Raw genomic sequence first — 26704 nt, 5'->3', positions numbered from 1 at the left:
ACCCTCTCCCTTCCCTGAGTCTCCTGGGAAGTGTAGCCAGTCACAGCCTTTGTACCCCCAGCAGCCATTTTAGCATGCAGGCCCAGGCAGCCATTTTGGTGCACCAATCCCCCTCCAGGCCTCGTTTTGCCACAGGAGCCAATGCAGATTTTAATGTGCAAAAACTAATAAAGATATTGCCTGCAGGCAGCCATAACATTAACATCTGACCATTATATGAAAGAAATCAAGTTGTGGCCCTGTTGGGAAGGAGCTGTGGCACAAATAGAGCAAAGCAAGTAGAACCGCTCCTCTCCTGCCAGACGCTTGGCCCACGCTGGGATGAGTCATGGGAGGCTTCTGACTCCAAGAAAGTTAAAAGTATATGGATGCCATCTTTTCTCAGGGTGGAGGTAGATGGTTGATAGGATGATGAATGACATGTCAGTGTTGAGTCAGATAGCCAAAAGAAGGCTTTGTTCATTTTAATGGAGAAGAGGGGACATGATTGCTCTTGAAGTATTTGAAAGTTTGTCACTTGGAGAAGAGCAGCAGGCAGCAGTTACTTTGGGCAGCAGAAGAGAGGACCCACAGTAATGAGTTTAAACTATGTAATGGATCATGCAGTGTAAAATTTAAAAGACCACAACAAAGACAGCTAAGCAGCAAGAGGATTTATTTAGGATACATGTTTGCAAGCATGGAGAGAAAGCCAATTGGAGCATTCTCTGAAGTCTGCATCAGTACAGCTCATTTTTAAGACCTTGAGACGTCATCATGAGGTATCCTGACGCTCAGTCCCTCACTGTCCCTTTGGCCAATCAGGTCGACGACAAAGGGCGTACAATCTGACCTATCACGGATGGCTATATATCTTATTACAATTTTCTCTCTCTTTGTTTCAAAGAATACATTCCTTTATATGGAGAGATGCTACATTCAGGGGCTATCTGCTTTTGACAAATTCAAAGTTACTTTGAGAGACAAAGAAATAACTATACACATAGTGCCACAGCAGCCAACAATGAACTCAAGATACATTCTGCCTGACCTAAAAATAAACCATAGACAGACTGGGGCTAAAGTGTGTGTGTGACTCAGTTGTGTTCCACAAGTCTATATAATTTATATCAACTACATGTACAATGATACTGGCTAGAGATCAGTAAAAAAAATTCCATAGAGTAGCTCAGCAGTAGAATTGGCTACCTACTGAAGTGGTAAGTTCCCCCTCCAAAGACACCTGTAAGACCAACAAAGTTCACTCCTTGAATGAAACTCTGTTGCTCCTAGAGATCCCTTTGGACCCAATTTTTTTTGTGTAAATCCAATTGTTAATATATGCAGTACAAACAATACAGTGCATTCAAACCCCATATACAGTGCATGATACAGTACAGTTTTAACAATTAAACTATAACAGTTCAGGGTTGTGGTAGAGAAGAAACATTTAAGGCCTCCCACACAGGTTGTTGTTGAACTGAAAGACTTGAGGCCTACTGCACACCATTATTCTGCAGGCAAAACTGGATGCTGTTGCAGAGGTTCTTTTGTCTCCTGTTTCATCTACACAACAACCCTGTGCAGTAGGCCTCAAGTCTTTCAATTCTACAACAACCTGTGTGGGAGGCCTTAAATGTTTCTTCTCTACCACAACCCTGTCCAAAGTAGCCCTTTCTGCCTGGGGAGCTGATCTTTATACTTTGCAGATGAGCTGTAATTCCAAGAGCTCCCCAGGCCCCACCTGGAGTTTGGCTACCCCTAGGCTGGGAATATTCCTAGAGGTTTGGAGGTGAGACTTCAAAATCGTACAATGCCTCAGAGTCCAGCCTTCAAAGGAGCCATTTTTGTCTGCAGTTGGGAGGGAGTGGTGCAGGTGTGTCCCTCCTAGGCTATGGGCTATGGCCAACCCTTACCAGCAACTGTTTGTATTCTGGGATGCAGACAGACAGACCAGCATCAGTCCTGTGAGTCTGGAAAGTGCAGGAGGATCTAAATAAATATTTACAACCTGAAACGGTAAATAGTGAACAAGTAAATGGCTGGAGAGACATGGGAACTGAAATTACCTTTTTCAACCTTGGCCTGGCAAATAAAAAAACAGTATTAAAAACCTTACTAAGGTCAAGACTTCTGTGCACAGAGAGGCTTCCTCTTAGGGTTGCCAGCTTCCATGTGAGGCTCTATATCCCACCTCCCTCATGGAGAGTCTGCTATGGGGAAGATGATTGGAAAATGGTTTGAGACACCTGAGGCCTGTTGGGTCACTGCGGCCCATTCCCAGTTCTCTCAGACCTCTCACAGCCCCACATCCCTCAACAGGTTGTCTATTGTGGGGAGACAAAGGGGAAAGGTGTTTGTAAATCGCTTTGAGATTCCTTTGGGTAGTAAACAACCGGGTACAAAAATCCAGTTCTTCTAAGGAGCAACCATGAAAAAAGAATGTGGGCACATAACATTTTATCAACAGTGACTGAAGGAACAGGGTGGACACCTGTATTCTGTGACTACCACATGTGTATTAGGGCAGGAGGACATTTCGGTGTCTGTGGCCTAATTCACACAAGAAGGGAAATGACGCAGAACTGGGAGGAATTGGTTGCCATGTCATCTCCCCCTAAGAAGAGTCTCCAGTCTGATTTTCCCTTCACATTTCTGAAGATATGGCTCAGGAAAGCTCATCTGTAACCACTATATCACAATTCCCAAAGGTCAGTCCTCTCCCGCACTCAAAGAACATTCCAAACCACAGATTCTTGACACCCATATCTCTACACCCATGCCCTCATTTGCCACCACACCACCACAACCTCCCACACAACACACACATTGAACCCCATGCCCTTACAGATTGGACAACTCCTCCCTTTCCTCTTCCACTGCCAAGCCCTAGCGCCCATTGTATTCTTGGATACAACGGGCTTTGCCCCTAGTCTACATGCATAATACAGCATGTAAGCCAACTCACTACAGTGGAGAATATAATACTTGCTTTTTGTATCAGCCAATCACCAAAGAAGAAAAGGGGAACATTTAAATCAAACAAGTGTAACAAATAAAATATAATGCTATTAGTTGAGAAAGTAAAAAAAGGATGCACCAAATAGGAGTTAAAGCACTCAGAACTGACAGTTGTCAAGTAGAAGTAAGTGCCAGCTGAGTTCTGGCAAAACGTGAGGCCCATTCAAATTTTCTCACAACTGTTTTGTTGTCCTTTCAGATGATTCAGACTATCAGCGCCACTGACAGGGACAACTTTGCCAACGGACCAAGGTTCCATTTTTCTCTGGACAGCAGCCTTCCTTCAAACCCCAACTTTACACTGAAGGACAATGAAGGTAAATGGGAACTGGGCCTCACATTTGTCTTGGCTGTCTTGTTGAATGAAATGGCTTCCTTTCTTTTAATCTTCGTCAGTGGCTGAAACCCCTAATCAGTCAGCCCCAAGGTGGTTTGGGGCAAGGAGTTGCAAACAAGAATGCTGAGGAGTTGCGTAGAAAAAATGACCTTGTGATATTCCCATTCTGTATCTTACTAGATTTTTGCACTCTCTCTGTCTGGTTTAGGAAGTTTCTTTTTGTTCAGCATTCTGTACAAAAGCAGGTTTACAGAGATTTACTTTGGCTCCTCGCTTGAGTAATACAGCAACTCTGTTATGCTTACAACTGTTGGCTTTTTAAAAGACAAATGAAGGACAGACTTATGAAGACAATGGGAAGTTATTGCTCCTTTGCTTTGCAGGTTATGGCCATAACTTTTTTTTTGTTAGTATAAAAATTGATTCTGTAAATTGGCAGTTCTATACCAGTTTGAAATTTTTTAAGTCAATGAGCAAACTGTATTCCTTTTTCCTGGCAACCTGTTAACTGGATCACTTGAATTGTGCGTTTTTTAACAATGTAGTTCTATGCAGTGTTAAATATTTCTAACTTCCGTGACTTCAACGAATAGTAGACTGGTGCAAGTCTGCTTAGGAGTTTACTGTAACTGAAGCTGTGGTAGTCATTTACACTTAGAGTTTCAGATATTTTGTGTGTGTATGTGTGTCCCGCCTACTGCATTCCTTTTTCCAGAGACATATGAGTGCCTAGTAGTGTTATCCTAAGTAGGGTTACTTAGAGTCTGACTCAGGTGCATTCAGTCAGTCAGTCAGTAAGCTTTTATTGGCATAAAATATGTATAAGACATATAAAAATAGGGTTTAAAAATTCAACAAAATAATAAAATAGGCCATGGGGTTACATAACCAAACAGATCTTAAAATGATTAAATAAACTATGAAAGATAAAATACAAGGTAGGCAGCATATTATAAAAGCATCTTAGTTAAACTCTGGGAACTAAAATGGTTACCTCTGGGTCTTTGTCAAAGAGCAGAAATTGCAAGGTCATAGATTTACTTACAGAAGGCTTGTTTCCCAGCAAAGCAACAAAGCTGTCATCCCGACACTGCTCATATAAGGGGCAATCTAACAAAATGTGTGAGACAGAGTCAGGGCAGCCAGAACCACACGGACAGAGTCTCGCATGGAATGGGATATGGTGGAATCTTCCCTCTAAGACCTTTGAGGGGAAAGCATTCATTCGTGCCAGGAGAAAAGCTCTTCTCAGGGGTGGGCCATCAAGAACATGCAAATATGTAGACATAATATTTCTCTGCATAGTGATGCCAAAGAATGCTGGTGAGCAGACTCGAGGCTGGGTGTCAGAATTGTTAGAAAACCCTGCCATAAATTAGCCTAAGTTCCTCCATGACAGTTATATTGCTTGGTGCCTGGGAGTTCCAGGTCCTATATCATGCTAACTAGTTAAAAGTGAAATGTATGTTATTGTAGCCATTATCTCTCAATGTGCTTTTCAGTGAGGCCTCTCGGCTGGGTCTTATCTAAGTCTGAAGACAGCCAAGGACTTGTGAAAGTAACACTGTTTCTAATTGCATTTGGCTCCTCTCTCTGCCTCCCCTCCCTTGGGAACTTTCAAGTTTTGGGCGGGAGAATTGTATTGATAAGAAGAAGCAAATCCGGCCCCAGGCAGATTTGACTTCGCTAGTCTAAGATGTATGAAGTGCTTCTCAATAAAACTTTCTATTTCTAAGAAGTTGGTTGTGAGTCCTTGCAACGTCTGACACTGGGTAGGTATGAGTTCCTGCTGCTCATGGTCTAGTATTCTCTGTTTAATAATCCGGAAGATACATTTTTCTTCCAGAGGTAGTAGGGAGTTCAGATCGATGCCAATGAAGACTAATTTTTGTTCAATAGCCTGGAACCATCGAAATTTAAGAGGGTCACTTTTCAGACAAGTTAAAATGCTGCCAGTTTCTACTCTAAAATATAGTCTGACCCAAAATTTAAAAGTAGCTATCCAGGCCCTTATCTCTACCCTAATTTGGCCAAATTCTGCGCAAATGGCATGGTAGGAGACACAATTGGGAACCCCTGTAATTTGCCTATAGAAAGCAGATTGAACACCCTCAATAGATTTATTAAAGGCAGGAACCCATAAGGGGCATCCAAACAGGAGCTGGGACATCACTTTGGCATGAAAATTTTTAATTGCTGCAGGAATAAATTGGTTACCTTTCGCAGAAAAAAAGAACTTTTTTATCAAGGAAGATGAGGATTTGGCCAGATCGATAGCTGGTTGGCAGTGGGAGCACCAGTTCTGGTTATATTGGAAGGTAACACCTAGATACTTACATGTTTTGACTTGTTCTATTGAAGTGCCTCCAGTAGACCAAGTCATTGCGTGCCAGCTCTTAGAGAAAACCAAAACTTTTGTTTTACCATAGTTAATTACTAACTTATTATCTTGGCAATATTGGTAAAAGGTGGATAAGTATCATTGTAAGCCAACCCTTGTATATGAGAGTATTGTAGTATCGTCGGCATACAACTACAAAGGAATATGCTGGAAACCAAGTTTTGGGGGATGACCATTAATAGGTTCCAGTTTTTGTGCTAAATCATTAATGAATAAATTAAACAACAAGAATACAGCCTTGCTTAACTCCAATGGTCGTTGTGATCTTAGATGTTAAGTCTCCTTTTGAAGAATACCAGACTTGACAGGAGGTGGACACATAAAGTTTTTGGATGAGAAACACAAGTCTCGGTTCCATACCCATTAATCGCAATTTATTCCAGAGCATATCCCTATCTATCTTATCAAAGGCACTTTTAAGGTTTATAAAAGCTGTGTATAGCCTCTTACCATTTTGGGACATATATTTCTCAGCCAACTCAGGTGCATTCAGTGGGACATAGACCCAGAAACATGTTCTTAAGGTGGCAGTGCATGCTTTTAAAAAAGGAATCTGAAAAATCATTTAAAAAAAATGATGCAACACTTTTCCCCTAGAGGAACCACAGTCCAAATACATCAGTTTTGTGGCCCCAGATCAAGGGAGGGAGGCAGAGCCCCATGGGGAATAAGGAGCTAGACACATAATTAGAGAAAAAGAGGCCACAGCTATTATTGCAAACCAGTCTTCAGAGCATGGTGTAACCCATCTAGGATGGGCGCTGCCAAGCCACACGATCCCGTGGAGGGGACCCTAAGGGCCCTCTACTCCCCCACCACCTCCTGCCTTGTCACCCTCGCATACCTACGCAGTCTTAGCCACCCTTGCCCAACCGTCTTTCCGCCTTCATGTGTTTCTTTCTGCCTCCGTTGCCCTTTCCCTTTCACCCTGTTTCACTTGAACAGGGGACAGTGGGGGGGGGGGGGCGCTCCCTGTCGTGCCATCATGAACCATTCCAGCATGCTCCCCTTGAGGTGGGCGAAAGGATTTCTTTGACCACCCCCAAATCCCTACCTGACTTCCTTTGCCACTTGCTTGGATGATGCTTTTCCCAGAAACCTCACAGCCTCTCCGCCATTTCTGATGGCTTGGAAGGGGGGAGGGCTGCCTTCCTGCCTGCCTGCCTGTCTTCCTTCTTCCTTCTTTCTATCCCTTTATTTCTGCCTTGCTTCCATCCTCCCTTCCTCACATCCATGCCTTTCTTTCTCCTCTTACTTTCTCCCCTTCTTCCCTCTCCCTTCCATCCCTCCCTTTCCTTCCTTCCGCCCTTCATTCAATTCCTTTCTTTCTCCCTTCTTTCTTCCTCCTTCCATCCATCCATCCCTTCCTTCCTCCCCTTCCCTTCCTTCCATCCTTCCTTCCTTCCATCCCTTTCTTGTTCCCCTTTCTTTCTCCCCTTCTTTTTTCTCCCTTCCATTCCTTACTTCCATTCCTTCCATCCATCCCTTCCTTTCTCCCTTGTCTTTCTCCACCTTCCCACAATGCTAGCACTCATTGTATTTACATCTACAATGGGCTTACCTTCTAGTCTTCAAATAAAAGCTTCCCATGATTTCAGAAAAGAAGAAAACAGACAAATGTTGGGGAAGGATATCTCAGATGCTTTGATGTGGACTGGAAGAATCTGCATTCAGATCCCTCCTCAGCCTTGAATAATCTTGGATCAGATAACATTTCCCCACCTAACCTATCTCACAGAGATGTTGAAGTGGGGGGGGGGGAGCCCTGAAAAAAAACTGGGTTGCACAAATGACAAACTAATATTTTGAGAACAAAGGGAGGATTTAGAATTGCCAGTTCTTGTTTCAGGAAAATTATAAAAGCAAATCTAAAGATACAGATGTATAGTGTTGATCTCTAAACATTTAACAAAATAGAGCTGAGCAACAAAGTAAGATTCAGCTAAAAGGAGAAAAAAACAGATTCTCCTATATCCTCTTGTGCCTATTATCCATAATGCATTAAAAACCCTCAGGTTATGAATAATATGCAAATGAGTGTTCTCCAAAGTGCTCTTTACATTCTGTATACCCACAATTATATCTCTGGTGCCTCAGCTCCATACCCACCCCTTGTGTTTGCCTTCAACATATTTTGTAGTATAGAACAAATTTTGTGTCGGGTGGCACCTTTAAGACCAACAAAATTGAATTCTGGGTATAAGCTTCACTGTGCATGCACCCTTTTTCAGATGCATTGAAACAGACTTCCTCAAGCCTGATATATAGATTTGGGGGGGGGGGGGTGAAGAACTAGTTAGAGTTAAGATGCATAAGTCTTTTAGTGATAAGTACTGTTTAGCTAACAATGGATTCAAGCATTTGGTGAGTACTATGAATGGCAGTAAAAGAGCATACAGATTAGGCTCAAAAGTCCCCTAAGCAGCCTTGATTTGGGCATGAATCAGCTGAATCTATTCCAAATCACACATCCCTTGTTAGTTTCTATGGCTGAAGCAAGCTTGCCAGAAACATCAATTTGGACAAGACTTTCATGCTTTTGCTTTCCTGCCTTTCCTGGCAGGCATCGGGTGTCGGGCGTCAGGCGTCGGGCGTCGGTGGGGGGGGACATCATCTCCAGGCCAATGGCTAAGCTCCCTAGAAGAGCTAGGCTTAGCCAATTATTGCAATACATTTTTAAAAACGAATTGCAATGAATTCTTGCAGCACAGTTAGAGGGGAGGGAGAGGATTTAGGGGCAGGTTTTAGCCAAAAGGCATTCCTTTTTTCTGGGGGGGGGGGACTACCCTTGGCCAATCATAGAAGGTTTTTCTCTTCTGCAAACACCTATGCATAGTCATAGAATCTTAGAATCACAGAGTTGGAAGGGACCTCCTGGGTCATCTAGTCCAACCCCCTATGCAGGACACTCACAACCCTATCGCTCATCCACTGTCACCCGCCACTGCCTTGAGCCTTCACAGAATCAGCCTCTCCATCTAGCCTCTGTTTAAAAATTTCCAAAGATGGAGAACCCACCACCTCCTAAGGAAGCCTGTTCCACTGAGAAACCGCTCTAACTGTCAGGAACTTCTTCCGGATGTTGAGGCGGAATTTATTTTGCATTAATTTCATCCCTTTGGATCCTGTCTCTCCCTCCGGGGCAAGAGAGAACAACTCTGCTCCATCCTCGATATGGCACCCTTTTAAATATTTAAAGATGGTTATCAAAACCCCGTCGTCTCCTCTCCAGGCTAAACAGACCAAGCTCCCCCAATCTTTCTTCATACGTCTTGGTCTCCAAAACCCTCAACATCTTTGTTGCCCTCCTCTGGACACGCTCCAGTTTGTCTACATCCCTCTAAAACTGGGGTGCCCAAAACTGAACACAGGACTCCAAGTTAGGCCTAACCAGAGCAGAGTAAAGTGGTACCATATATAGGAAAATATACCGAAAGGAAATGCACCTGTTGCTCTGGACATGTAGAAACCATGGAACATGTTCTCTTTCAATGTCGACTCTATAATGAGATTCAAACTAGTCTAATTCTTCCGTTGCTAGGCGGATTCCCAGGGCGCTCAGGAGAATTTTACATTTCTCTGCTGCTTGCAGATATAGAAAATAATACAACTTAAAGAGTTGCCAAGTTCTGCACAGCAGCAATCAAAATTCGTAATAGAATGGTCTGTTTTAAATGAATCTGGACAGCTGTGTTTATCTTCCTTTTCTATTTTCTATTGTTATCTTTTAAGATGTTTTAATTCCTGGTTTTAATGGATGTTTCTGTATCATCTTATGCTGGTCTATGACCGTAATAAAACTAACTGAACTAAGTGGTATGCCTGTGTTCTGGACACGATACTCTATTTGATACAGCCCAAAATCCCATTTGCCTTTTTAGCCACCGAGTCACACTGTTGACTCATGTCTACTACATGTCTACTAAAACTCTGTTATGTCCCCGCTGCCACCTCCCGGGAGTTACCACAGCAACCAGGACCTGCGGCTGAGCCAGCTCTGGCAGAAAAGAGAGGGGCCTCTGAATGTGCAGCAAGAGAAAGCAGCACAAGTCAGCCAGGATTTTTCCAAGAGGCATCTTTGGTGCATCTGCAGATGCATTTCAGCCCTGACAGCTCACCTGAATGATGCAGATGAAGCACAAGGGTGGTGTTTGCTGAAGGAGCCAGAGACTGCAGGCAAGCTGTCAATGTAGATGGGACCCAGCTGGAGTAGCTCTTGTGAAGGATGAGTGAGTCCTCCCCCAGGTGCAGCCAATTATAGTTGGGCTGCTTTTAGGAGAGACAGCAGCAGCTATTCAGCATGGGTGCAACTTATGCAGAAACCCTTCTGTCCGGCTTGGATTCCTTGGTCTGCGAACTTCTGACTTCAATTGGCTTCCCTGACTCCTGGCAAATGGCTTTTGACTATTCAGCTGGTAATTGGACTGGCTTTGTTGCATATATGCTTATCTGGACTTTGACCTTGGCTTTCCCTCGACTACTCTTTGCCTTAACTCTGCTTGCTTTGATTCCTAACAACTTGGACTGGACTTTGACTTCGCTCTGGTGAGGACTCTGGCTAGGCTCTGCAGCCCAGGCACCTCCTGCCCTTGGGTGTAGCCAGCTAGGGTAACATAGACTCCTAGAACCTTTTCTCACATGTTACTGCCAAGACAAATCTTCCCCATCCTATATTGGTGTATTGGACGAGAATGCTGGAAGGGAAGGGAGCATGTGAAGGGTGGGCGCTACTCAAACAAGAGCTATTACATGCTCAATCAATGACTATCCCAGAAACACGAAAACACTGCAGGAGCTCTAAGAAGCCTATTTGGATGAACAGAGAACTTCAAGAGGAACTAAGAAAGAAAAGGAAAATGTTCAGGAAATGGAGGGAAGGACAGAGCACTATATACCACATATATCACTTCAAAAAGGATGTGGACGAGGATGATCTGGGACCTGGGGACCAATCCCTATCCGGATGAAATGCACCCGAGAGTACTCAAAGAACTTTCCAGAGAACATGCACAGCCCTTGTCCATCATCTTCGGAACCTCTTTAAGGACTGGAGATGTCCCGGAGGACTGGAAGAGAGCAAATGTTATTCCGATCTTCAAAAAAGGGAGGAGATGATCTGGGGCCAAGGGACCAAGCCCTATGAAGATAGGTTGAGTATTGTGAACTCCCCCTCACTGGCAGTCTTCAAGCAAAGGTTGGATACACACTTTTCTTGGATGCTTTAGGATGCTTAGGGCTGATCCTGCGTTGAGCAGGGGGTTGGACTAGATGGCCTTACGGCCCCTTCCAACAATATGATTCTATGACCAAGGATTTGGTTCTGTACAAAGTACTTTCATGTATCCAGTTATGAAAGAGGAAGGAGGAGGGTTCACATGTTTTTAAGAAATCTTCAATCAGACTTGATCCTGATACATATTCTACACTGTGAAATCATTCAACAAAACATTAGTAAAAGATTTTGAAGCTAGGTGATACTCCCACCTTTCCCTTACCTCTTACCTCCTACTTAAATTAGCCTTATACAAAATGCAGTCTTTTAGTGGCTTACATGAGTTACGGTCTCAGAAATTCTTAGTAATGCAGAAGAAGACTTGGTTCTTATATGCCACTTTTCTCTACCCAAAGAAGTCTCAAAGCAGCTTACATTTGCCTTCCCTCTCCTCTCCCCACAACAGACACCCTGTGAGGTGGGTGAGGCTGAGAGAGCCCAGATATCACTGCTTGGTCAGAACAGCTTTATCAGTGCCATGGCGAGCCCAAGGTCACCCAGCTTGTTGCATGTGGGGGAGTGCAGAATCGAACCCGGCTCACCAGATTAGAAGTCCGCACTTCTAACCACTACACAGGCAAAAGATGTGTTTAACCCCCCCCCCCAATAAATTCATCCAATATAATCAAAATCCCTCTTAGTGGGCTCTTCTGCGTTATCTTTTTTGACATTTGGGTTCCCCTTTTGCTTTGTTTTTTCCCCCACAAGCTTTTTGATCCCCCTAGTGTTTAATTTGATTTTACAGTGTTCTATATCTAGCCTATCTCTCTGCAGATCTAAACTGCATTTTTAAAAACCAGATTAACAGCAATGTAATATCAAATCAGCCATGAACAGGGTTTCGGGATTACACAGCATTTACCAAAAGTTCAGATGGCTGCTGATATTGCTAGAGCCCACTTCTCCTGTGGCTCTAGAGTCCCATCTTTTCTCAACAATGGAATGGTAAACAATTATTTCCACACCCACTTCTCTGGAGGGGCAGGTCACTATTTCCAGGGTTCCCCAGAGCCTGAAAAATATGTCAGGGCTTCCTCCCCGGTCAAAGGGCTTAATGGGAGGGATCAAAACATTGTTCAGGTCTTCAAAGGATCCATATATTTAATTTCTATCACTTGTTTCTTACATTGTGGCACTCCGAAGACAGTGTGACATGAGGTTCCCAAGAGATCTTCGCTCCAGATACTGACCAGGGCCAGTAAGCTTCAGCCTTGCTACTTGTTCGGCACATCCAGCCACATGCGAGGCTCTAGTGCTATAGCAGTCATGGAAGTTGACCTCTACAGGCCCTCTCATGCCATTTCCTTAGCTTAGAATCTCAATTTACCACTTCAGGTAACAATGCAGTACAAATGGCTAAAGATTTGTGCCGTTCACCAGCAGCCATGTGAGGGACATCAGACCCAATTACTTCTTATATAAAATTAAATTGTTAACATGAACCAGTATGGAGAGAGACAGGGGAAAAAACAGATTTTCAACTTGTAAGCTTTAAAACTAGCTTCTGTACATCAAACACCAGTGGGCAAAGTCGAAATTACACATATTTGTATTTTGGGTTAGCTTTTTAATATAAAATGTACATGCAAGAGAGAAACCAAACAAGAGACAGTACAATAACCCTGCATGCAGTAGGCAAGAGTTGGTCCCCTGCAGAGAGGACCAATCCATGCATCAGGGACACCCATTGTGAGGTGAGGGAGCACAAACAAAGGAAGACTATGAAGTTTAAAGAGCAATCTGTCCCCAAGAACTGCAGTAAAACAGGAGGCATCCAAAGTACCAAAGAATAGCTGAGCCACCCTTGTGAGTTGCTGTGGCAGCATCAAGGCACCCACATAGGAATCTGGGGTGGACCCTTAGCAGCTGAAGCAGCAAGGAGAACAATGTAGCAATTAAGGGCAATTAAGGTCCTGGTGATCAGGGAGGAAGTGGCTGTGACCAGGAAGACAGGAGAGATAATGGAAGCATCAGATTGCCTGGATCTGTGATGATGTCCTGGTTCAGGCAGACATCTGGGGCAAGAAGATGGAGAGGTTTTTAGTACTCTTTTTACTGCATGAAGGAGTCTCAAAGCAGCTTGCAATCACCTTCCTCTCTCCACAATAGACACCCTGCAAGGTAGGTGGGGCTGAGAGAGCTCAGAGAAAACTGTTTTGTGAGAACAGCTCTGACAACTGTGATGAACCCAAGGTCACCCAGCTGGCTGCATATGGAGGAGCAAGAAATCAAACATGGCTCTCCAGATTAGACGCTGCCACTGTTAATCATTACTCCAAGAGGAGTAGGTATAGTCTAACAATCCGGGATTGTGTTAACAAACCAAGCATGTCAAGCCAAAAGGGCTTATCCAAAGGCCACATACCAAGTCGCAATCAAGAAGGTCAAAAGCATAGCATGACAACTCACAAATATAAACCAGTTCATTGCACACTGACTCTCCCTTTTCTGGCTGCTTTGGCCTGGAGCCATGCAAAGCCAGGTACAGTTCCTCAACCTGAGTCATTCAGGGGCAGATGCAAGTCCTCAATGACTGAACAGCCCTGATCCTGCATGGGCTCAAACTCACAGGCAGAGGTTGACCATTGCTGGGCTGCCAATATCAGGGTAGCTTGAGAATCAGTTCTTAAACTTCTTTTGGATGTGCAGAGAAGTAGGAACTAGAATACTACTGTCTTGTACCTGAGAAAAGTACAGCAGGTACATGTTTAGAAGACAAAGAAACTGCTGTGGCCTTAGACCTTTCATTCTGTTCTGGAATATGTGTGCACATCTAAGTATGCCTAACTAAAGCCAACTGCTAGATCTGGAATGATAGAGTGAGAAAATGTGATGTTATATGTAAAATATACATGATGGTCATAGAATCATAGAATCATAGAGTTGGAAGAGGCCATACAGGCCATCTAGTCCAACCCCTTGCTCTACGCAGAATCAGCCCTAAGCATCCTAAAGCATCCAAGAAAAGTGTGTATCCAGCCTTTGCTTGAAGACTGCCAGTGAGGGGGAGCTCACCACCTCCTTAGGCAGCCTATTCCACTGCTGAACTACTCTGACTGTGAAAATTTTTTTCCTGATATCTAGCCTATATCGTTGCACTTGAAGATTAAACCCATTAGTGCGTGTCTTCTCCTCTGCAGCCAACAGAAACAGCATCCTGCCCTCCTCCAAGTGACAACCTTTCAAATACTTAAAGAGGGCTATCATGTCCCCTCTCAACCTCCTTTTCTCCAGGCTGAACATTCCCAAGTCCCTCAACCAATCTTCATAGAGCTTGGAAGTCCAAGTGATTTGGGGTTTCTTGTACCTCCATAATATTTACAAAATATAATGTTCAAGTATTCACATATCCCATGTTCCAGAGGCATGAATATTTAATTTTTTGGTATGTCAGTGATGTGTCCCAAATACTGCATCACATCTAAAGCTTTTTGGGGTGCTCAGTCCGTCTTTTGTTCCCAGCTAATATATGTTGGCAAGAAAAGCCTGAGGAGGACTTTGAAAACCGAAGCTTTCAGTGCAGCTGTTGAGGGAATTGCTCCATTCCCGGGAGTGACTGTATAGCAAGTCTTGATTCAGGTGACCAAACTGCTAAGGCTGCTTTCAAACACAGTGGATAATGCACTTACGCCACACCTTAGTGCTGTGTTTTCTAGTGTGAAAAGGACAATTCACCCCCAGCCTTACATCTCAGCAATTTATAGGACAGGAAATGCCCTGTAAGTCAAAGTCAGTTTATTTGCATGTAGTCATAAGCCATTACAAAGTGAATTAAAATTATTAAAACATTTCAAATCATAATACAAAATAAACAATACAAATTAGACTATACCTACCAATCAATTAAAATATATTCAGATTATATGTGACAGAGATCCTAGATATTTGCTCTCTTTAGCCCTCATTTTCTTAGCTGCAAGGGCAGACAATGACATTTATGTTGGTAACAAAAGAATTAGTATCCGATATCAAGAAAGTCAATTTTTTCTTATCAGATTGACCATTTAAACCATTTAGAAAATTAGCAAGAATTATTTTCCTTGGTTCAGTGTACAATGGACAGGATAAAATGTCATTTGGGAGGTCCTCCACAAATACAAAGGCATTGATCTTTTGGAGTTTTCTGGAAGTGTCTGCTCAATAAAGCTGATGGCATTGTTTGGAAGGACCTGGAAGTATAGGCTGCTTTGAGACTATGGGCTAAATTTGAGTTAAATAGGATGATCTAAAATGATCCATTTTAAATAGTTTAAACCAAGATGAGGTTTTACAATGCAGGATTAATGATCTGTAAGTCATGGTATCAGAGATGTATACCCAGTCTCTGAGTTGATAATTATCTACTGAGTTTTCTAAGAGGTCATCTGGGATGGAATAATGTGATAAAATATTATTTAGAAATCTAGAGCAAGGTTTAAACGATTGTTCGCTGATTTAATTTAAACTTGTTACTTTATTTTTTTTCCATGCTTTTAAAATAGCTAAGTGTATGCAAACCCTGATAGAAGGGAGACCGGTTTCAGCTCTCATCAGGGCTGCTGAGCTCCCCTTTGGAAGAACTAGAATATACCTAAGGAAAAGATTTTGAATAGTATCTAGGCTAGTAAGAATGTCCTCCTTCCAACCCCAGACTTGAACAGCCTCCCTTTGTATAATAACATCTATTAGACAGCCTCCCTTTGTATAATAATATCTTAGAATGGACCCAACTAACCTTAGCGCAGAAGCCTTAATGGTTGCTAGATATATGTTCCATTTTAAGGTCTCTTTAAGTGTGATTCCCAGATATTTGAAACTGCATTGTTCAATGGGATGCCCATGTATACTCCCAAGCTGGTTTTTGGGTCTTTTTCTAAAAACCAGAACTTTGATCTTTAGATAATGTTGAGGGCCTCCTTGTAATATATTCCTTTTTTTTATTATTAATACAAAGAACAGTAAAATATAATCATCATTTGAAAATGTACGACCCCACATTAACTACACAATGATATAAACTTTTGCCCAAAGCTTATAAACTTGTTCACGTTTGAGTCTAAGAGCCATCCACATTTCCACTACATTTAAGAAAAGAGGCCTCTTTAGATATACAAAAGAGAAGTTGTTAATAATCAACTTACTTAAGAGATCGTAGACCTCACACAATCTAAGAGCTGTCCTGACAGATATTTCTAGGTTTAAGTTAGATGCTTAACATTAAACATTTCTTGTAGAACAGTATGAGTTTTGGCCCTGTATCAATACCCTAATGAAGAGAAAATAAAGTAGGGCTTTGCCTTAAAGATGTACAAAAAAAAAAAATTACAAGAGGATTTCATAGCTTCTCCTTATCCTTAATACAGATACATCTACAAAACAATTTATACATGACCCGTTCTAAGAGCCATCCTGACAGGTATATTTTCAGATTTAAGTTGAGAGCTTAACATTAAACATTTTCTACAGATCAGTGTAGCAATACACTAATAAATAAAGAATAAGGGGGGGGGGAAACCCCGTTTTATATTTCCGGCACTAATGATTATATTACCTATATGCCTACAGAAGAAAAGAAACAAAAGAGAAAGAACCACTGCTTCCCCTTTTTCATAAAAATAGAAATATAGAATACAGAATACAGTATAAGTTATTAATACAGAAAATAGTAAAGTTTCCAGGTTTAGATTAAATGCTTAACATTAAACATAGAACAATATGAGCTTTCGGTCTTCTTAAGGGGGTCTCATATCGAGGCTTGCTACATCTTGTCGTTCCCGTAGACTTATATTCTGTCCCATTGGCCTTTGGCTTACAAAGTGCCGTTGTACTCTTTCCCGCAGAATATGCATCGATAAATCTTGAGGCCGTTGCACTTCCTGGACTCCAGTATCAATACAATTTTTTTCCTGAAGAGCTCCTTTAAATTGGTTACTTTCACTGCAGATCCATATATCTTTTGATTGATTTTTGTACACTGTTGCTTTGAAATGGCTGTATGTCTTTTTTAAAAGGGTGTCCTTATCTGGGCTGCAGAACTCTGACATCCCCTTTACCATCTCCAGAATTTCAGATTTCTCTTCTACTGTTGGTTTTCCACCTTGTTTAAAGCTGTCATCAGCCACTGTTATTGATCCATCATTCCTGTTGGAGACTTCTTCCTTGCCATCTTGGATCTCCTTGAAAATATTTTTGAGCAATCCTTCTGTAAATACTTTCAAATCTTGGGTTTGTTTCTCTATCAGATGAGCCAATCTTTTTAACATAGACATGTTTTTGACTTGAAAATCAACAGGCAGCCTCAAACAATTTTACAAGTGGCCAGTAGAGGTCTTCTATTTTATCCTCTGACGTTCCTGGCACAGGCATGTGACGTATTGAAGTCAGTAAGGCAGATATTCTCTGTGGAGCCTTCCCTCGGCCGGCGGAGCGGCCTCGCAGCGTCTACGACGCTGCAAGGCCGCTCCGCCGGCCGAGGGAAGGCTTCCCGGCCCCCCCCCCACCCGAGGCTCTCTGGAGCCTTCTCTCGGCCGGCGGAGCAGAGTGTCAATCCCGCCCCAAGCAGCCAATGTCGTAGACGCTGCGAGGCAGCTCCGCCATATTCCCTGGGCGGCTGCTTGGGGCGGGATTGACACTCGGAGGGGCCAATCAGGACCCGCTTCGCGGCTCCTGATTGGCCCCTACGAGTTTTTATCCCGGACTGGTCCCGCCCTAACTCCTCCCCACTACCCCTTACTCTTTTATACAGTCCGTGGCGCCCTTGGCGCCACGGGCTGTTTACAGATGATTTAGATGAGGGGGTGGAGGGACTACTCATCAAGTTTGCAGATGACACCAAATTTGGAGGACTGGCAAATACTCTGGAAGATAGAGACAGAGTTCAACGAGATCTGAACACAATGGAAAAATGGGCAAATGAGAACAAGATGCAATTTAATAAAGATAAGTGTAAAGTTCTGCATCTGGGTCAGAAAAATGAAAAGCATGCCTACTGGATGGGGGATACGCTTCTGGATAACACTGTGTGTGAACGAGACCTTGGGGTACTTGTGGATTGTAAACTAAACATGAGCAGGCAGTGTGATGCAGCGGTAAGAAAGGCAAATGCCATTTTGGGCTGTATCAACAGAGGCATCACATCAAAATCACAAGATGTCATAGTCCCATTGTATACGGCACTGGTCAGACCACACTTGCAGTACTGTGTGCAGTTCTGGAGGCCTCACTTCAAGAAGGACGTAGATAAAATTGAAAGGGTACAAAGGAGAGCGACGAAGATGATCTGGGGCCAAGGGACCAGGCCCTATGAAGATAGGTTGAGGGACTTGGGAATGTTCAGCCTGGAGAAAAGGAGGTTGAGAGGGGACATGATAGCCCTCTTTAAGTATTTGAAAGGTTGTCACTTGGAGGAGGGCAGGATGCTGTTTCTGTTGGCTGCAGAGGAGAGGACACGCAGTAATGGGTTCAAACTTCAAGTACAACGATATAGGCTAGATATCAGGAAAAAAAATTTCACAGTCAGAGTAGTTCAGCAGTGGAATAGGCTGCCTAAGGAAGTGGTGAGCTCCCCCTCACTGGCAGTCTTCAAGCAAAGGTTGGATACACACTTTTTTTGGATGCTTTAGGATGCTTAGGGCTAATCCTGCGTTGAGCAGGGGGTTGGACTAGATGGCCTGTATGGCCCTTCCAACTCTATGATTCTATGATTCTATGGTACAGAATGTGGGTGCATGGGTCCTCACTAAATCATCTTGGAGGACCCATCTCAAGCCATTGCTGAGGCAGCTGCATTGGCTGTCAGTTGGGTCCAGATCAGGTTCAAGGTTCTGGTTTTGACCATTAAGGCTCTATGCAGCTTGGATGCTTCTTATTTGCCACTAACCTCTTTATGCCCCCTGCAGAGCACTTTGCTCTGTGGGTATGAATTTTCTGATGGTCCCAGGGCCCTTTGGACCTTTTCCTTATTTTACTTTCCCTCCTTCCTTCATCCCTCCCTCCCTCCCTCTCCTTCTCTCTTCCTTCCTTCCCCCCTCTCTCTGTCTCTGTTCCTCCCTCCCTTTCTCTTTCCCTTTCCCTTTCTCCTTTCTTCCTCTCTTCCCTCTGTCTCTGTCTCTATTCTTCCCTCCCTTTCCTTTTCTCTTTCCCTTCCTTCTCCCCTCTCTCTGTCTCTGTTCCTTCCTTCCTTCTTTCTTCCTTATTTGTTTCTTGTCTTCTTTCTTCCAGCTGCTTTCTCCTTCCAGCTGCTTTCTCATCCCTGAAGATATCCAGGCCCCCACTTGGAGGTTGGCAAGCCACCCCCTGCTTATAGTGGTGGAGTGGGGCATCAGACAGCCTTTGAGATTAGAGTCTGCTATTCTTTACTGTGTTGGATCTCAGGTTGGAGCAGGGAGCAGGGGGAGGAGGACCAGCACCCTGGTAGGACACAGTGCAGGCATGTGTCCTATTGCCCATTGTATTCATGGGTGCAATGGGCTTTGCCCCTAGTGTGTGGGAGTGTGTGTATATGTATATAAAATTAATTAATTCCCAACCAGGAAATGTTTTCAGGGCCATCAAGTAACTCCAGGATTTCACAAAACACTAGTTGAAAAAGCCTGGTCTACTCTACCTGGCAGTCATTCTCCAGATTCCCAGAATCTACTGCCTGATTCTTTTAACTCGTTATGCCAAATTACAAATCTTGGATCTTCTGTATACAAAGCAGATGCTCTACCCCTTAACAATGTCCCATACATTTTCTTTGACTGCTGCCCGTCTTTTGAAAATGAGGTGGTGTCTTTCAGCATTACCCAATACAGACTTGTGAAGAAGTCAAATGTGGTGAAAATAATTACATTATAATCTTGATTATTTTGACCTCCTTTTTGCACCTCTAGATAACACAGCCAGTATCCTGACTCGAAGAAGGAAATTTAGTCGGACGATCCAGGAGGTGTATTACCTCCCTGTTGTGATCTCTGATGGGGGGATCCCATCTCTCAGCAGCAGCACCACCCTAGTGATCCATGTGTGTGCGTGTGAAAGAGATGGTCGCGTTAGGACCTGCAGTGCTGAAGCCTTCCTTTCCTCTGCAGGACTGAGTACAGGAGCCTTAATCGCTATCCTGCTGTGTGTCATCATTCTCTTGGGTAAGCCTGCTTGAGAATTAAATACCAGTGTCCTTTCCCTATCTTTCAATAATCACAACCACTCTATGACATTTAAGTGACCCTGGAGGTTCCTTCCAACTCTATGATTCTATCAGTATCATGCCATTCTTAATTGCTTGTGATAGGAGGTAATTAGCAATACAGAGATAATTAGAAATACAATGCATTGACTTGGGGGAGAGGGTTGCTAATGAATAGGTTTGGCAAAAATAGCTAGGCCTCTAAAGCAGGCAGCTGAACAGCTGGCATCCAGTGGAAGCAATTTAACTATGTCACTGAGTAATTAGCATTGTTGATTTACTCAGGTAATTTGGTAAGATTTCAGGAAGCCACGAACTTGAGATGCACATCCAGCATGCTTGGGGAAAGTAAAGGAAAGGAGATGAGGATATTTGAAATAGATTCTATGGCCAGAAGTGCTATCAGCGCAGTATGAGAGCCATTTGCTAATTATCTCTGTAGGATAAGCTGATAACAGCAAAAGCCTCTGAATGGAGCAAGGGACCCAGAAGGCAGCAATACAATTCCATTAGATAAACGTCCTTGGAAATGCATTTTCTCTCACCCATACTAATTTGAATAATATTCTCATTTGGCCAGGACTCAACATTTTTCAAGTACACATACACACACCCATTTATTTTTTTTTATTTTTATTTTTATTTTTATTTTTATTTTTATTCCACCAGTCCATATGGCTCAGGGAGGTTTACATACAACATGGGGGATACATGGAATGAATTAATATATAACATAAACAAATACAACAACAACAATAATCTAAATAACACAATTTAAGTGATCTTAAACAGTATAATAGGAACAAAACTTAGCTAAGGCCCTTAAAGAGGACAGATAAGTTCAGCCCATGGAGAGGATGTCTGACCTGTTATCGGTCTCAGGCAAATGCCTGGTGGAGGAGCTCCCTTTTGCAGGTCCTGCAGAATTTTGGGAGTTTGGACAGGGCTCTGATCTCTTCGAAGAGCCTCTTGTGGTGCAGAGTGGTAAGGCAGCCGTCTGAAAGCTTTGCCCATGAGGCTGGGAGTTCGATCCCAGCAGCTGACTCAAGGTTGACTCAGCCTTCCATCCTTCCGAGGTCAGTAAAATGAGTACCCAGCTTGCTGGGGGGTAAACGGTCATGACTGGGGAAGGCACTGGCAAACCACCCCGTATTGAGTCTGCCAAGAAAACGCTGGAGGGCGTCACCCGAAGAGTCAGACATGACTCGGTGCTTGCACAGGGGATACCTTTACCTTTACCTTTACCTGATCTCTTCAGGGAGCTCATTCCACCGGGGGGGGGGGGGCAGGACAGAAAAAGCCCTGGCCCTCATTTAGGACTTCTTTGGGGCTAGGGATCACTAGCCAGTTGGCGGTGGCAGAGTGTAATGCTCTTTTGGGGGTACATACAAATATACTACATACACAGCTTGATCATAAAGCCCTTTATGGACTTATACACCCAGATCTGAATTTTTTCTTAAAATTAAAATTAGTTAAGTAGGATCCTGTGAATGGAAAGAGTTTGTGGAGGAAATCTCTTCCATTTTCCTTGGCAGCTGTCTCCTTTGTCCACTGAAAAGCTGTTATGATTTAAGTGTAGAGATAGACTAAGGCCATCACTTTTGTCACTGACCTATTTAACAACTGTTCATTATGATTTAAGTTTAAGAAAGAAAATAAACAATTTAACTTGTGAGAACATGATCATCAAACAGGGAAAAATAAGAGAATGTCAAATTGTCAAAAAAGAGGGAAATAGTGTACCTTGGCTAATTTACTATCAGACTCAAAATAGAAAGAACAACTTATGAAAGAAGCTGGACAGTTGAGAGAAAAAACTGCCTGTGAAAAATTGGCAATGGCTGATATAGAACATTTGTTAGGTGAAATATACAAAATTGTTATTGTGGTATTGCCATGAGACAGAACAAGTTAAAGATTGTATGATAAAATGGGCTTATAACTTTGGAGATAATATATGTGGATCAATGGGAGAGATGGTAAGTTAATGAGTTGAAATTTACTGGTTGTCAATTGCTAAAAGAAAACTTGTATAAAATGTTTAAAATATCATCTTGCCCCCCAAAATATAGCAGCAATTACTAAGAGTTATAATGACTAATTGTGGAAATGTCAGAATATAAATGTGTTGGTTGTTCATATTGTGAAGGAAATATTGGGTTATGATCCATGATGAAATGTGAAAGATACTGAAAGTTAAATTTCTGCCAGATCCAAAATGTATGTTATTAAATGTATAACAAGCCTGTTAAATACAGTATTTGCTGGCGTATAAGACTACTTTTTCCCCTTGAAAAGCATGCCTCCAAGTGGGGGGTCATCTTATACGGCGAGTGCACTTCAGTTGGGATAGACATAGTTGCCCATAGTGGCCCATAGTACTGTATTTTGAGTGGAAATGTTGGGGGGTCGTCTTATACGCCCAGTCGTCTTATTTGCCGACAAATGTGGTATATTGTAACAGCTGCGAGCATCCTTTATGCCTCAGGATGGGAAAAAAGGATTCTTACTAGATATTACAGACTGGTTAAATAATCTGATGGAATATGGGTCAATGGCAAAACTTGATGCACAATAAATCAACATCAGAATTCAGAAGAAAATGGAGTCCAGTATTAGATGATATTGATTAGCAGAAATTGAATTGAAAAGAAATCATCAATCTTTAGACTGGATAAGCTAACTTTGGGGAAAATGCAAACTCTGGAAAAATGCAGTATATGGTGCATGTATTAACAACATGATGCAAAAGAACAAGATATATATTGTCAAATGCCAGCTTTATGCTTATTGTTTTTTTTAAATAGTTGTTCTGTGGTATGCAGTATTTCTCTTTTTTCTCCCTCTAAATAAAAATATCTTTTTTAAAAAAATGAGCTGTTCCAGAAGGCATGGAAACCCTTGAGAACTGAGAGGGCTGCAACAACAAGGGAGTATCAGAAAGAAATCCATTCCCCATGTAACCTCTTTCTCAATTTGACCATTTATGCACTGGAGGTTTCATGCCAGGCTGCAGGCTGGAGTTTTAGTCATGGCAGGTTGCCCCACTTCTTTCTGCACCCACACGGGGGAGCATTTGGCCCGGTACACCTCATCCGCCCCCGATTTGTACTTCTGCATGAGAGCTGGGGCAGTGAAGTTCCCAGTGCATAAACGGTCTTTGTGAAACATCTTCCTCAAGGAGGGGGGATGAGCAGCGATTACTGCCACCACAGCCACCACCCTCCTTGCTGCCTTCTACTTTGCTACCATGGTTCCCTAACCATGCATGTGAGCACAGAAAGGGCTAAGTGTTATGATGCAAAGCACTGTAATTTTGCTAGTCAGGTAGTGCCATCCCAAACATCCCATTCTTTCTCCTCTGGAATCACTTTCATTTGTCAGTGTTTTGAAGGACTGTTGTATGATCTTCTGTGCTCAGCATCTGCCCAGACCTGTGGCCATAAATATTCTATCATCATATTTCCAACAGGCAGCACTGCACATATCATGGCTAAGGCCAGCTGAACATTCAGGTCACAGCTCCATCTCATAGCCCCTGTGCTAGAAGATCTTTTCCAGAAGAAGAAAAGATTCCTTTGGTTTGAATGGTGTGGCGTGGTGCATGATAATGTATGGTTCAACAGCACAAAATATGTGTTGTGTTGGTTGCAATAAAAGGTATTCTCTTCAAATTACTCTTTAATTACATTAGGTAAGACAATAGGGGAATAATGTCATTTTATCATAGAGTTCCTTCAGTATCTCCCAAACGAATCAGTATTGAAGACTTGGTAATACAAGGTTTTCCTTCATTCAGTTAGATAATGAATAGTGGATCATTTAAAAGTCCGTGTAATGTACTAAAAATCCTTTAATTGGGCCGCAGACCTAACTGATCTCCTATTCCAAATTTTCCCATCAGCTATAGTTGTTCTTTTCATCACGCTAAGACGCAGCAAGAAGGAGCCTCTCATCATTTCAGAAGAGGACGTCCGGGAAAATATTGTCACCTATGATGATGAAGGCGGAGGAGAGGAGGACACTGAAGCTTTTGACATCACAGCTCTGCGAAACCCGTCAGCAGCTGAAGAACTGAAGTACCGGAGGGATGTTCGGCCCGAAGTGAAGCCTACGCCCAAGCATCCCACATCATCTAGCCTTGATGCCATAGACGTTCAGGAATTCATTAAACAAAGACTGGCTGAAGCAGACCTAGACCCAAGTGTGCCACCATATGATTCTCTACAGACATACGCATATGAGGGTCAAAGGTCAGAATCAGGATCTGTCAGTTCTTTGGATTCAGCTACCACATACTCTGACCAGGATTACAATTACCTTGGTGACTGGGGACCAGAATTTAAGAAGCTAGCTGAAATTTATGGAGAAATAGAATCTGAAAGAACAACTTAATTGTTCCCGAACCAAGGAACGCTATAATATCTGCAAGCAGTTTGGAGGCTTAATGACAACAATGATTTTAAAAAAGAGACTATCTATATATATATCTATCTATATATATATATATATATATATATGAATACAGTACTTGGAACAAACAGAGCAGGATGCGCACATTTACTGTAGAAACAAGTGCCCTTTTCACCTTTGAAACTGGGTTTTTCAATTGGAAAAAGGTCAAAAAAAAATTTTTTGGGGGGGTATACCCCAGAAAGAAGATTACCCCTTTTGTGTATATTTTTAATTGCTCAATAAAGTCCGTGGTACAGTATAAGTAAAGATACCTTAAGTAAACCAAGCTATGGCCAATATTATTGCAGTATCCCCTAAACATACCAGAACCACAGTAGCTTCTTGGGATGATCATGGTGTTGTCTGCCTAGCTCTGTTTATAGGCATAAGATAACCATCAGGAGGATAATTTACTTTGGTTTTACTAAAGCTCAGAAGTCCTGTTTTCCAGGAATGTGCATTGGAATTATCTTGTCAAGTGCCATATTGGTGTCTGCCCTTATTAACACTTGTGGAATGTAACATTTCACTGGGCCAAATGTTACCTTTCCAATTCACGAAGGAGGTATGAAGCACAAATTTATTGAAGCAGGCTAGTAATCACCCCCACCCTGAGTTTGGCATTTGAAACTGCTACTTCTGTTTTGGAGTAGCTGCATTGGGGACAGTTTTCAATGGAAAAGGGGTAGTTTCTTTCTGTTCTGCAGTGAAGTAACAGATGAATGAGGTGGGTTTAAAAAGTCATTGTTCTATTATGCGTTCGGCTATGCAAAAACTTGAGTTGATTGGTCTTCCTTGGAACTGGTGAATGTAGAAAAGATGGAGACAGTGACAGACTGCACTGCGTCACAAAATGTCACATGAGAATGTGTTACAAGGGTTGATCCAGACAGCTCTCTCTCCCAGTTGCCCTTAATTCCCTTCCTTACTTCAGCCTCCATCCCATATGGCATGGGTGGCCAAACTGTGGCTTTCCAGATGTCTGTGAGCTACAGTTCCCATGAGCCTGACCATGGACATCTGGAGAGTTACATTTGGCCACCCCTGCCGTATGGCTTTGGTCCAATCCAGTCCCCAGATCCCCTGCATAGCACTTTTCTCAGTTGAAGGAGACCCTCCCCCCCCCCTGGTCATGATTGGAACTGGTTGGATCCAACCCATCATCAGGGTCATATGTTAACAGGATAGAACACAAATGATGCAGAGTAGACTGGGCAATTCTAGTGTAATACCCACTTAATTCATCTGAAGATATATAATGTAAATCCCCATACATGAAGTCAAAAATGTCTGGTCATTTAGCACAACAGTTCAACATTATACACCAGTACAAGACACCAATGCCTCAAAGGAGAGCCACCTTTCTGCTAAAAATTTTAGAACCCCTGTTGTTAGTTTGACAACACCCAGCATGTTTCGAGGGGGGATGCTTGTGTTTTATGTCCAAGTTATTTTAATTAATAGATAAATGTATGTAAAAGGTGTACTGTTATTTTGTTGTGTATATATTTTATGATACTTCAGTTGCACTTCAAGCCAGCGTCACGTTGATGAAGAAGTTTTGATCCTTCGAAACATGTTGGGTGATTCCATAACGACAGTAATAAATTTTGAGAAAGAAATATACTTCCATAGGTGTTTTTTGGTGCATCATTCATATAGCCCTCTGTATGTCTGAGCTTTGGAAATACCTGAATGAGAAGCTACCTGAAGCCCTCCACACCACAGATAAGTATGATCACCATGATGAACTCGATGCTAAAAGGTAGAAACACAAATGTAACGTTTCAGATAGACCTGTGAGTGTTTGACTGTGAAAGCATGGGGCAGCTCTTTTAAAGTTTGCTATACAAAATCCCTAAATCCTATTTGGAATATCAAAACTGGGACTTGTTCAAAAATCCTTTCCTGAATAAGTTACATTGTGGATCATACTACTCTACATACAGAAGATGCGAGGCACAATCTCTGGGTCTCCAGTTAAGGGATAAACTGGGTAACAAATGCTGAGATAGTTTCAGGCAGGTAACCATGTTGGTCTGGTTTTTATTGATGTCTTTATTTGATTAATTTGTATCCTGCCTTTCTCCC

The 26704-nt window shown here is 42.6% G+C and overlaps 1 protein-coding gene across 12 annotated transcripts in view; it reads left to right on the top strand.

Moving 5' to 3' along the window:
• The window catches only part of CDH18 (cadherin 18), a 902365-nt gene extending 876138 nt beyond the window's left edge, over positions 1 to 26227 (top strand). For all 12 annotated transcript variants that reach the window (XM_077353383.1, XM_077353381.1, XM_077353388.1 and 9 more), the window contains 3 exons: positions 3200 to 3317; positions 19863 to 20114; positions 24063 to 26227. In XM_077353383.1, coding sequence (XP_077209498.1) covers positions 3200 to 3317; positions 19863 to 20114; positions 24063 to 24553 — 861 coding nt within the window. In that variant the 3' untranslated portion in view covers positions 24554 to 26227. The remainder of the gene's footprint in view (positions 1 to 3199; positions 3318 to 19862; positions 20115 to 24062) is intronic.
• The last annotated feature ends 477 nt before the right edge of the window (positions 26228 to 26704 follow it).

This window comes from Paroedura picta, chromosome 9 (genome assembly GCF_049243985.1).
Source record: "Paroedura picta isolate Pp20150507F chromosome 9, Ppicta_v3.0, whole genome shotgun sequence".
Lineage (NCBI taxonomy): Eukaryota > Metazoa > Chordata > Lepidosauria > Squamata > Gekkonidae > Paroedura > Paroedura picta.
Note: the sequence above shows the minus strand (reverse complement) of the source record. Positions and strands in the feature narration are given on the sequence as shown.